The sequence below is a fragment of the Odontesthes bonariensis genome, chromosome 7 (assembly GCF_027942865.1).
Source record: "Odontesthes bonariensis isolate fOdoBon6 chromosome 7, fOdoBon6.hap1, whole genome shotgun sequence".
Taxonomy (NCBI): Eukaryota; Metazoa; Chordata; class Actinopteri; order Atheriniformes; family Atherinopsidae; genus Odontesthes; species Odontesthes bonariensis.
Window position 1 is genome coordinate 14,958,145 of NC_134512.1, and position 13,728 is coordinate 14,971,872.

General features: G+C 41.6%; 1 protein-coding gene across 1 annotated transcript; it reads left to right on the forward strand.

The window, feature by feature from the left end:
• The first annotated feature begins 958 nt into the window (after window positions 1-958).
• Window positions 959-12,784, forward strand: LOC142383848 (guanine nucleotide-binding protein G(i) subunit alpha-1). The gene is made up of 9 exons (XM_075469623.1): window positions 959-1,458; window positions 5,849-5,891; window positions 7,113-7,254; window positions 8,597-8,754; window positions 8,871-8,999; window positions 9,305-9,434; window positions 9,518-9,671; window positions 11,395-11,587; window positions 11,670-12,784. Exons 1-8 carry the CDS (start codon window positions 1,341-1,343, stop codon window positions 11,583-11,585), a joined length of 1,065 nt encoding a protein of 354 aa, XP_075325738.1. The 5' UTR covers window positions 959-1,340; the 3' UTR covers window positions 11,586-11,587; window positions 11,670-12,784.
• Window positions 12,785-13,728: the final 944 nt, after the last annotated feature.

The window sequence follows — 13,728 nt, forward strand, 5'->3', positions numbered from 1 at the left end:
TACCTTTAATGCTAAAAATGGAGCAACTTTTTCTGCCAACCAGATTACTTCTTTTGTAGTGAAAGCCTCTCTTCCATCGTAAAGACATTATCAAACCACATTCTGCATTTATTACAACAGCAAGCATCTGTAGTAAAATAATCCTGGACCAAAACTGACCTGGATGTGGTTCAGACCTGGCCCCCACAATAAATATTTGGTGCATTATGAAACAAATAATATGACAATGGAGACCTTGAGCTGTACAGCAGCAAAAATCTCATATCAAGTAAGAATGGCAAAACATTTCACTTCCAAAACCACAGCGGATGGCCTTTCATGTTCTCAAATATTTATAGTGTTGTTAAAGGAGGAGGTGATCCCAATTTTTTTTTGCTCTTAACGGCAAAATTAGCATACACATTTTTCAAGAAATTTCTGATTGTCAACATTTTATTTGTTGTTTTTGTTGTATTTTCCAATAGTGTATAGTGTACATATTGTTTAAAAATGTTGCATATCTTTGTATCATTGCATTTTCATTTTACACAGAGCTGCAGACATAAATCAGACGTTAGATAAAGAATCAGATGTTGACGCAACTCAAGTCATTACATCAGATATTTGGTTTCCTACATTAAAATAATGAGATGTGACTATTTTTTGTCATTTTGTGTCTAATTTACATAATAGTAAGTAAACCATCTTGGTAGTGGCTTCACTTATTATTGAAAAATGTCAACTCAATTCAAAATTGTTATATATTACTGTATTATTTCTATGTTTAGTTTATGTGGCATATAGTTTATATGCACTTATTTTTTACGAAGCAAAAATGGTTAAGTTGACTAAATCCATATTTTCTTGTATGAGGTCATATCTGTGGCATTTTAGGTCAAAAGCTGAGGCTTATCGCCTCTGATCATTTTCTTCTCTTCTCCATTATTTGCAATTGTTGCTCTGTCACGCATGCGCAGTTCACAGGTATGTAAGAAGAACAGGAAGAGAACATTTTAAGACCCCGTCACAAATGTTAAAATTTCTGCTCCACCTGGTTCTCAGTGAGTGACACCACCCGCCCGACTTGTTGGAAGGTTATTAAGCAGATAGAACAGGTCGATATTGTTAAACCCACGGTTTGTGGTTCACTAGTAATTGAGAGGTCCTCGCTTTCTAATCGACAGATTGAGTACGAGTTTAGGGCGTGTTTGAATCTCAATTGCCGGAGAGACAGACTGCCCCCTCCTCCTCCTCCTCACTGGATGCTAGCTCGGTAGCCTTTGCATGTCGTTGCACTCTTAGTTAAAGTTGACTTGTAGTCTGCGGTTATTTTATTTATTCGGAGGTCAGCAGAGAAGAAGATGGGATGTACTCTGAGCACGGACGACAAGGCGGCGCAGGAGCGGAGCAAAATGATCGACAGGAACTTGCGGGACGACGGAGAAAAAGCTGCTCGGGAGGTCAAGCTGCTCCTGCTCGGTGAGAGAAAGATGGATGCACGGGGGGAGTGGGTCTCTCTGTGTTTGCTGGAGGGACACTTTACAACTTCCTACTGTATGGTTTAGATGAACATAGGCCGTTACATGTTAAACATGTGTCTTTAAACGCTGAAATTAAAGTTGTATGTAGCTGCGTGACGCTGGTGAGAGAACCAGGCGGCAGAGCTGCAGACATTTCGGGCTTTATTTGAATGACAAGGCGGTGGTGCCGTTAGCTAAAAAAAAAGTTTGGGCTGTTGTTGTCCCAATCGTTTCCTCATCCGTAACAAATTAAAACCGGCCCCGGTCTATAATACCGCGTGAGTTATCGGTAATTATTATTACTCCTGCTCAGGTCGCTTTTATCCTCCAGTAAGTCCCTAAGCTAATTTAAGGCAATTAGCTGCTTAGCTAGTTCAGCGTCTCGGTGCTAGCTTGGATTAGTTAGCTAGCAGGAAGCTTAAAATGTCCGAGCTGTACTCTCGGCAGGTCTGCCAGCGCTGTACGTCCATGTTATTGTCGTTAATGTGCCAGATTGCGTCCATTTATGTAACGGAAATGATAATCTCTAACTGGCGGCCCTCCTGCATCACAGAAATTAAACAAAAAAAAAACTAACGCGCTTCAGGCCTCTTTCATTCAGCACACCGACCTGCAGGGCAGATAACTTTTAAAGCATGTTTTAAATGAATGCCTTCAATGCGACATAAAAAAAAAAAGACGTCTGAGGGAAGATGCGTGAATTCAAATGATGTCAGCTATGCTGCTCAACAAGTCTGAAAGCCTGTTAACCACCTTGGGAGAGCTTCGTCTGTTCTAGCTTCTATATGCTGTACTTCTAGTCATCCAACAAGAATCTAATAGTTTTATCTCATGTATGATACATGATGATTACATGCCCAAAATCCCTCTAAATTTGATCATCTGATAAAAGCACGATTGTAGTCAGTTGGATTTACTGACTAGTCGGCAAGTTTGTTCTTAAAATTCAGTATTTCCCATTATCAGTCATATCTTACACTTATGTGGGATTGTTTCATGGAAAGGTGCCACACCTTCTCCGGTTGCTCGTGTTCTGGTAGTTGTCTCATGGTTGGATGGTGGTAGAGGTTGCGTATCAACCTGGCTGGTGTGTTATGCTTCTGTGTCAACTTTAGCAAAAATAAGGCATCAAGTTGAAACCTGCTTGCCGTCTGCAAGTCTCCAATAATGCAGGAGGGTTGTGTATCTTATCGCTGATCTCTGCTGGTGCACCACTTCTTCACACATGCAGCTTCACAAACACTGTTGTATGCTGTTCAGCTGTGGTCTGTTTGTACATGTTTGCATCATTTGAGATGATGATTTGAGCTTTTATGGCACGTTTTTTTTCCCGCCACGATGCACACAATCGCCAGTATCAGATGTGACATTGGTCATCATCTGTGATATGATCGTATATATTGTATTTTGCATCCAGATTTGTCATATTGGATGTCCATTACACATTATGCATATCTTAGGCAGGCAGTTGCATGCTTTGTCGCCTTTTTCTAAGGCCTCCCGCCCTGGAGGTTTGGAGTAGTAAAGTAGTCTGCAAACGGCATGCTCTTGCAAAGACTATTTTGAGCTGTAAGGTGGGTTGCTACGCAGACACAGCTGATGAAGACTAATATTTGGTTTTCTGTAGTTGCATCTTTGCGCAAATTGAAGCGGCATCGGAGGAGATGCAGGGATTATGTAAATGATTTGCTGCAGACGTGTCTGCGTTTCATATGGAGTACTGTGTCCATGTAGTGTAACGATGTCAAATATCTTCGTTCACAAACGTGAAACATTGATTTGCTTCTGTTCGGCCCTTCAAGTTTAGCTGCGAGTTTGTGATTGCAAATTGAATCTAAAGGATGTTTTCGGTAATGTTGCCTCTGTTGTGCGTCGCTGTTTATTGTTTGGGACAATGAATTGATGAACATTGCTCCTCACCTGGGAACTGAGAGTCCCCGTGGAAGCAATTTAATTAAAATGTTCTGTGCTCAGCTCAACACACTCCTGGATCTCAGAGGAAGCTGCAGAGCTTCGTGTGAGGGAGTTTACAAAACACTTGGATGGCAAATTCAAGTGGATGTCAGGGCTACGCCATTGCATACCTCTCGTATGTTGACGTTTCCCCTCCTTGAGATCAGATTGTATTTTGGTACCGTGTAAATCAAAAGACCCATATGTGATGCAGCTGAGTCCAATCAGCCCGATAAAACCTGAGGTTGTAACCCGGGGAAATGTAAGCTGTGTATAATCTCATTGACTAGAGGATCCAGTTGATTAATCCAATTGCTCTGAGTCTCCACTAAACCCGGCCTTGGACAACTCTGCACAGCTCTCTGTGACATTATGGCTGTTTATAGATCACAGCTTTAAGAGAAATATGTGGAAAAGGGATATTTGGCAGAAATGGGTCATTTGTTTGAATGTTGGGGATTAGACTCAGCTGTTGACTTAAATTTGTGTCTTGACCAGTTTTTAAGGGAGGGTACACTTCCCTCTCACGGTGCGTTCATCGCGCGAGTGTTGCCGCGTTGTAAATTGAATTCACTCGCATCCTTCGCGCGAGTAAAAAAAAAAAAACGAGTGAATAGCTCAAGGGGCTATCCATGGCTGATATAAGTACCATTGCGTCCTTGTACCTGCTGTGGCAGTCCGAGATTCGTCTGAAACGCACACGCCGTCGTGTCTGGATCAGTGACATCATCCGGTGGTGCATTCAGCTCGGATAATTTCACCGCCTTCTCCAGAAGTTGCGTCTGGATGACGGCCGCCTCCAGCGGCACCCCAGGCCCACCAGGGCCCAGCCCGACGACCCGCTCGGGAGGACCGGCGCCGCGATCTCTCAGCAGGATACCAACCACAGGCGCCCCGCAGCTGAAACGGAGCCACGGCCCAGCTGCGGAGTGCCTGCAGCCGGCGTCCCGCCGAGAGATCACGGCACCGATCCTCCGTGGCGGCCGCTTCCAGCGGTGTTTCGGGCTCGCCGGGACTCAGTTTGGTGGCCTGCTCGGGAGGATCGGTGCCGTGATCTCTTGGCGGGACGCCGGCTGCAGGCACTCCGCAGCTCGGCCGCGGCTCCGTTTCAGCTACGGGGCGCCTGTGGTTGGTGTCCTGCTGAGAGATCGCGGCGCCGGTCCTCCCGAGCGGGTCGTCGGGCTGGGTCCTGGTGGGCCTGGGGTGCCGCTGGAGGCGGCCGTCATCCAGATGGAACTCCTGGAGAAAGCGGTGATTTAATTTTTTTATTTAATTTATTTTATTTAGTCAGGGACCATGTGCAAAGTACATTAATTACAAAGTAAAGAGATGACCTGCACCAGATTGTAGCTTAGAAGATAATTTCCATCTGCAGTCCCATCTACATGTCACAGACACGACTCCATTTCAGCTGCGGAGCGCCTGTGCATCTGTCTCCACGTCACTGTCGTCCAGAATCTCAAAGCTGATAGGCTGTCTGACGCGAATATTTTGCCAAAGTTGGATTTTTTTTTTAACTCGCGCGGATTCGCATATTTTCACTTGCGCGGCGGCAATCGTCTCACCGCACCGCCTCACCGCTCCTCACCGCGCCGCCGGCTCGAATCCGTGTCTAATCGCGTCTTTGCATTGACTTTGTATGTAATCGCGTCGCCCGACCGCGTCTGGTGTGAACGCACGGTCAGTGATGGCACCTGTCATTCAATGGGAAACAGGGCGGCTAAGCAGAACCACTGACAAAGGCCTGATGAAACTATAGACGTATATTTGTTCACTTATTTAATTCACTTAAGCTTATTAACAAATGACAGAAGCGGTCCTGGTTACTGACACAAAACCTAAATAATCTTTACACTGAAACGGACAAATGGAGCTTCTTGTCATAGCAAACACGTTAATAAAAATTAATAAATGGGGCCTTTGAACAATAATCTATGCAAACATTCGTTTGGAGGGTAGATGTTGAGGTTCAAATTGTGAAATTTAGATATTTGTTGTTTGAAATGAGTACAGTTTGATTTTATACATCTGGCCTTTTTTCACCCCCAGCAGTAAATTTGACTCTTCATCTCACTTTGGTCGCTTTTTACTTATTAACTGTATTGTTTATTTATATATTTCGCCTCTAAAGACGCAGCTAGCAACAAAAAGAGCTAACTCCTTTCGGTTCGGTTCATGGGACCAGGGAGGAGAGGACTTTCGCTTGTCTACCTACATAGTCAGATAAAGTTTAAAATGTTTACAGGACAGCCCTAAAAGTAGTGAAAGGTAACTATCTTGCTGTTAAGGTGATGATTTTTATTGGTTGTGTGTGTATTTTGCCTCATTGTCTCTAAAAATAATGCTCACTCACGTCATCAACTATAATTTGATCATCTCCTCCGTCTGTTTTCCAGGTGCTGGAGAGTCTGGGAAAAGCACAATTGTGAAACAGATGAAGTAAGTCTGAATTATCTGTGAAGCATTTGACAATGTATAAAGCACCGCTCACTTCATGTATTTTCTTGTTAAAGGGAATTAGCACAAAACGTTTTTTTTTTTTGGTTTTTTTTTTCCGTCCATTTGAACTTCCTGAAACTGCATAAAGACAGTCTTTATGTGCAGCAGATCACATTAGTTGTTACATAAGCGATTCAGCAGTTCACTCTGCAGTGAGCAGTAATAATATGTCTCGTACTTTGTCATCTTGTTTCGTCACAAGGGGTGTAATTTTCTGTCTTCTTTGAAAGGCGATCAGTGTATTGTTGGATTTGAACATGCTCATTATGGACGACTTTTGGGAACGTGTAAATGGAGTATTTGGGTTTTTATGGGGATTTTATTTTTTTTTTGTCTGGATTTCGACACTTCGTTATCATGTGACTCAAAAAACTCGAGTTTGACTCCAAAAGTAACATTCAACAGGGGGCAGCGCAAGTGCCATCTTGGGTTGATAAATTCAAATGGGTCATTATCCAGGTGGCTGTTAAATGATTTTAGATTGCATTGCTGTGTTATTAATATGCATGGAGTGAGACTAGCGTTGCCCTGACCGTCCACACACTTACTGTGACATCAGAGAATGAGATCAGAGCACCTTTGGCACCTTCTGCTCAATGGTGTCAGCTAATGTCTCAAGCAAGAGAACCACTGCAAGTCTGTTATAAATTTGTTCAGAATTAAGTATTAAATCTGTTAACGTTTCTAAGTCATACTAGCAGCTACAAGTTGTTACTTTTGGACAAATAATATTTTGAATGCTGTTTTTATTTTTGTACATTTCTGGTAAATTTTCTCACTAATTGACATAATCTAAAATCTTAATTTTGGATATTAACTTTATTGGCTTTAATGTTTGTATAAAAAATAATAGGCAACAACACAACAATGTTTTCTTAACAATTTGCTTTTGCTCCCCTCAAGTCGTCTTTAAAGTTAAAAGTTCAAACTAAATAGGAATTTACTGTCTTCATTAATACAATCCGTGGATCTTCATTAATTCTATATAATTCTTTCTTAAGAGTTTTGCTGTCATCTCCCTTAATGGGCTGAGGTAACTTACCATGCGCCTCAAGTCAGTAACTGTAGAGTTTGTATTTAATCCGAATGCATATAGAGAAGAGAGTAGAACTACTTAGAGACTACTGATGATGCCCACTCACCCCTACCCTTGTTTGCCAGAATCATCCATGAAGCCGGCTACTCAGAGGAGGAGTGTAAGCAGTACAAGGCCGTGGTCTACAGCAACACCATCCAGTCCATCATTGCCATCATCAGAGCTATGGGACGCCTCAAGATTGACTTTGCTGATCAAGCCAGAGCGGTGAGAGCAGGAAAACCAACTTGACCGTTGCACTTTACTTGGAACATGTGGTATACGTTTTATGTGTGTAGCTCAGTACTCTAAAGGTAACTGCTACTTATACCATTTTTTACACCAAGAGGAGGGTTATCAAATGGGCTTTTGAAGGCAGATATACCCACTAAAACAAACCGATCGAAGTCTTTTCCATTGAGTGTAGTGGCAGGATAATCGTCACTGTCCCGTGGGCTAAGACTTATGGGTTCAGCATGTGTCTCTACGACCGCATCAAGAGTCTCCTATAGACTGTGTTTCCAAAAGCTTCTACTCTGGGATGGTTAGGCTAGTTTGCTCATTTTGATTGATAGGCTTCCAGCTATCCTGGTGGCAGATTTTTTTTAAATAAAAAAAATAAACAAAAAAAAACAATCTCATCTGTGAGTCATTGCTGTCGGTTTCACAACCTCCATGTTAGACGTTAAGGTTGGTAGATGTGTATTTCCTTAAAGTAAATGTGAGCGGTGTCCCGTTTTGGGCCATAACCACAGCATCCCCATTGAAAATGAGTTTGTACTAACTTGTTTTGTGTTCCCATTAATCCTGAGCAGTAGCTGATAAAATAATAATAATAGTAATCACACCTCCACTGAGTCATTGGACGCTGATTAAATACTTTCACAATGCACATAAAAGGCCAATCATATGTTGTTGTTGTTGTTTTTTTTCTTGAATAGGCATTTAGTATTTGGTTCTGCACTTTTCTTTGTGCTCCCTCCTTAAATTGTATTTAGTGACTCTGGTTTGGGTTTAATGTCGCATCCAAAACATCTAATTAAAACTAAACTGCGATAGCTGTTCACGCATCCTTCAGTTAATTATACAGACAGAAGTTCAGCCCATGACATTTGAGTTTTGCAGTAATAGCAGCAACACTCTGGCTTTTTTTGGAATTTGAAGACCTTGTGCTTTTATTCAGCATTCAATTCCAAGTGGACTCCTGTTTAATTTTGTTCTGTTATATTTTTGGCGTCACAAAAGCCTATTCATTGCCACCGCATAACTACCGTGGCTCTGTCACTGTGACTGGAATCAGTACCTCATTCATTTCTTTATGTATTTATCTCTTTTTACCCAAGTCAGGAGGTTTGTAGGTGCAAGAAATCTTATTTTGACTTTATTAACGGTGACTCTTCAGGGTCTACAAAGTCGCACCAGAATCCAAAGGATTAACAGATTTCCTCACATTGTTCATATTGTTAAAGAACTGTTAACTACTTTCACCTTTCTTGCAAAATCTGTATGAATTTAAGTGAAAAGGTGACTTTAAAAAAAAAAAAAAAATTTTTAATGGGTGTCTCTGTAGGATGATGCTCGGCAGCTGTTTGTTCTTGCCGGTTCGGCAGAGGAGGGCTTCATGACCGGTGAGCTGGCTGGAGTGATCCAGCGGCTGTGGAAGGACGGTGGCGTTCAAGCCTGCTTCAGCCGCTCCCGGGAGTACCAGCTCAACGACTCGGCAGCATAGTGAGGAAAAAATTAACGGGGAACAGTTAACTTGGCAGTTGCACTCATTCTGAACTCAAATGTTTTTAACCCGCTCTCAATCTTTTTGTCTCTTGTTTGACTTTTTCCTTGTAAAGTTACCTAAATGACCTGGACAGGATATCCCACGCTTCTTATGTTCCCACCCAGCAGGATGTGTTGAGGACCAGAGTCAAAACTACTGGTATTGTGGAAACACACTTCACTTTCAAAGACCTGCACTTCAAGTGAGTACAACTACCACAAATGTCTTTTCTTTTTTGTACACGATGCCCAGTGCTGGCCTCTTGTATTCAGAATGCGAAATGAAGGATTTTGTGACTGAATATGAGTTTCTGTTATCTTGTCTTGTGTCTCAGCACATATTCATGCGTCTGTGATAAGAGTTCAATCCAGGCTGACACCGTTGCTTTAAATGCTCATTGCTGTTAGCAACAGCTGAAAATCACGACATCTGCACAGATGAACGTTGTGTGAAAATGTGTTTGTGCGGTGCAGTCACTCACCAGCGAGTGTGTTTCTGTGCTCTCAGAATGTTTGATGTAGGTGGCCAGAGGTCGGAGAGGAAGAAGTGGATCCATTGTTTTGAGGGAGTCACCGCCATCATCTTCTGTGTGGCTCTGAGCGACTATGACCTGGTGCTGGCCGAGGATGAGGAGATGGTAAGACCTTTCCTACTTCGCCACACTTACTCCACCTCTTAGTCTGTGGTCGGTTACCATTGTGCTTCTCTCCTCTCATTCAGAATCGAATGCATGAGAGCATGAAGCTGTTTGACTCCATCTGCAACAACAAGTGGTTCACAGACACTTCCATCATCCTCTTCCTCAACAAGAAAGACCTGTTCGAGGAGAAGATCAAAAAAAGCCCTCTTACAATCTGTTACCCTGAATTTGCCGGTGAGTCACAAACACTTATATGCAGAGCAGGTGTTCATGCCAATGCTGTATGTCGTGTTTGGCTGGTGCACATAAACCTCTGACAAAGTACATGTGGTGGCTGGAAGTGGGAGCACAGAGCTGATTTGTATCATTGTTTATCATTACTTATGTTCAATTTAGAAAACAGAAATATTCAAACAAAACATAAAACGTTCCTTTGTTTAAAGGAATTTTTTTTACATGATTTGTGTCTAGAACTTGCTGCCTTGCATTTAGTCCTCCAGTTACTAAAATTCAGTCCGTCTTCCTGTTGTGCTTGTTCACTCGGAGGTGTGGTGGAGTAAACGGGACACAGAGACATTGTTTAATCCTCCTCTGGTATTGACCTGTGTGGGCTGCCTCATGTTTAAACAATACATATTTGTCAGGTCTACCAATGATTACTGAAACTCTAGACTAGATTTCAAGTTCCTAAAATGCATAGAGGATAGAGAAGCGAGCAGAGGCGGAGCTTACCGGAGGAGCTATAACTGAGGATGCCCTAGTTCATCCCTAACGAAGGTCTTGTCGACATTCATGGGATCTAAAGATGCAGCTGTGTCACATCTCATATGTTAACAGTTCACACTTACATGGTTCTTAAAAACGGTTTAAATTACACCAGTTTAGAGCAAAGTTTCTAAAGCTGTGATATCTTTTTAATTTTTTTTTATTTTTATGACCTCCTCCACTTGCACCTGGAAGGGACTAAAGCAAAGTTTGTTGGGTGGTTGTTTCTCGTGATTGGGAGTTCTGATGTCTTAGTGGGTTCACACCTACATGGCTGATCTGTGACACGGGGTCACAAACTACAAGCACTGTCAGCTGTTTCTGTTGCCATCAATGTAACACGATGATACAAGCAGCTTCTGGTGATTACATGTGTTTTGCTTTCCTGCTTGTTAGAGTTTCTCCTCACGCCTTCTCTCGATTCTGTCACAATATTGCACACTGGAAACATCATGATGATGTGGCTGTTCTTGGCAACCTTTAACCAAATTCTGTTCAGTTTCCTGAGCAACGTTTCTTCCCCATTTTCTCTGTGATGTTTGTGGTATGTTTATTTTCCTCTTCCAAGCTTTGCTGCACTGTGACTCCGCTCCTTCTGCCCTCATTGGCGGTGACTTGTTGACTTCTCCAGGATAATTAAGCATTCTTGATTTTCTGTCATGGACTGGGACGTCGTCACAAGTCTCTCGCATCGCATTTGTTGCGTAGGGATCGATAGCCACAGATCAAACTCAAATTTGCCTCAGATCTGGGCCATTTGTCTTGGATCTTTTTCCTTAAGATGTAAACGGAGGAATAGAAGAGAATAAAAAAAGATGTGCAAATTAGGAGCTTAAAGAAGTGGTAGAGTTGAATTGATGCACCTAAAATTCCAGATTGAATAAATATTTAGCTGCTCCTGCATATTCAAAAGTTAATTTAACAAAGAAAAATTTATTTTAGCTTTACTGATTGTTGGGGCGACTTGGAATGATTTTCTATTTAGTCTCTTAGCTTTAACTACTATACTCCTTGCTATTACCCTGCAATTCAAAAGGTTTTTTATGGCATGCACTGTTTACTGAATACACATATTATCAGAAAATGACAGATTGAGATGCTCAGATTATTTATGGTGTGATAATGGTATCGAGCATGCATCTTGAGAGTAAAGAGATTACATTCTGGCTTTTTTTATTTTTATTTTTTTAAGGCTCAAACACCTATGAGGAGGCTGCAGCGTACATTCAGTGCCAGTTTGAGGACCTGAACAAGAGAAAGGACACCAAGGAGATCTACACCCATTTCACATGTGCCACCGACACCAAGAACGTGCAGTTTGTGTTCGATGCCGTCACAGACGTCATCATCAAGAACAACCTGAAGGACTGCGGCCTTTTCTAAAGGTACAGTCTGCTCCTGCACAGACGAGCTGAACGACTCGAGTGTCACGTCTCTCTCTGACCGTGTCCTCTTCTTTTTGTTCAGGCAGCCAGGCGGTCGGCTTACCGAGTGACTTAATTCAAGTGGAGTCCGAATGGAGGAAACTTCACGGAGCCTGCTGAGACTGTCACTTTTAACTTTTATTAACTTATGTTCATATCTGAAAGTTTTAAAAGCGGTGTGTAGAGAAAACATTTTGTGTAAAATATTTGTACAACAGTTTATGGCCAGGGATTTTTTTTTTCACAGTTTTTAAAATGTGCTTATTTTACCTTTTTTATTTAGATTTTTTTTTTCTTAATATAAAAGGGGGCTTTTTTTTTTTTTCTTTGTCCATAAATGAACAGTTTGTTTTTTGTTTGTAGTTGCTCATGCCTTGCATGCCTTAGTTCCAGTGTTTTTCTTTTTTTCTTTTCTTTTTTGTGGATTTAGGCCTCCGTAGTTGCCGCCATCCAGTTTTTTCAAAAACCCAAGATCCATATGTTTATCTTTTTTCTTGCTTCTTAATTGTCGCAGAATTTTTGCCTCCTTGTACAAAAAACAAAAAAACAAGCAAGACCAAGTCACTCTGCAGACCAGTTCACTCTGACGCTGACATACTGTGAGAGCTGTGTGGAAACTTGTCCGATGTGTGGTTTGCACGTGTGTCATGAGCGAGAGCTTTGTTTTGATTGAAGCCAAAAGCCCGTGTGAGTGTTCGTATGCGCGTGTGGATGTGTGTGGATGTTTGCACAATATAAAACAAAGGGACTTTTATTCCTCTACTTGTCATCCTCTTTCAAAGTTTTATTTTTCTAAGTGACCAAATAGAAGCTACTCGGACACAAATGAGGGCACGTTGTTGTGTGCTGCCACAAACATTCCTGAGTGAGACCTGAAGGAAAGAGAAGCTTTGAGAAGAGGATGGCAATGGTGGCCTTGTAGCAGACAGTAGGACCATACGTAGATCTGTTCGGTGCGTAGACAGACAGCGAACGGGTTACAAGCGCACTGTTATCGATTAGGATCTGTAATGGTTTCAAGTTGCATATCGCCCCCTTCAGCCCCCCCCCCCCCCCAGCCCTCTGATTCCATTGGATGGGGACATTAGTGGACTAATCTCCATGAATTTGTTAATAAAAGAGTTGTTTTGGTGAAACCACGGCAACTTGTGCAACAGATGTGTTTTTGTCTTCTTTTTGTGGCCCTTTTTTTTTTTTTCCCGCCTTTTACAAAGAGAAACCATGAACATCCAGAAATGGAGCAGAACCCATCGGTCAATGCTTTTTTTTTTTAAATAAGATTTCTTGAAGGTCGTTTTTTAATAATCGCCTTAACTCATTTGTCAAGGAAACTTTAAAACGTTATCCTTTGCTTATATAATTGTAAAAAAAAAAGATTGCGTCTATACAACACAAATCTGAGGCTTGTATGATATGATTGTATATAAAAGCTCATAAAAAGTCTTTAGTTCTGCCAACATCAGGTGGGGAGATGCCACCAAAAGCTTGAGGAGATTTCATGTCGGTGAACTTCAGGTGGTCAGTCAGTAATGTCCAAGCTGAATATCAAATGTGTTCAAAACGAGAAGGTGACAATGCAAATATTTTTTAATTGGGAGATCTGGCTATGACACAGCTACATAATGTGTGCAATATCCACTGAGACTGTTTAAATCTCTTTGTCAGCAGTGTCTTGTTGTAAATGTCTCCCCCTAGTGGATTGAATGAGTAGCTGCATGTACTCAAGACTGATGGCTTCTAAATTATCACAAAGGGGACAACTGAAGAGAATCTAATCAGGGGTTTTAATATAATTAACAGAGACTGCTTCATACAAAGATATATTGGCCCTTTCATATGAAATCTGTTGGAAAAGGATCCAGATTAGAACTAATTGATATTGATTTAGAATGAGAAAGTGAATCTCGACCAAGCTGTGTTGATTTAAAACAAGCCCTTTTCAGCATTCACAAGCATAGCAAAGGAATTATCTAAGAGATAGTGATATGATTATTATAACAACTGTCATACCCAGCCTTTTAAAAAAATGTTGTTTTTTTTTTATTTATTTATTTTTATATAGATTTAAGACGCAAAGCTGATTGCAACTAACGGCAAACAAA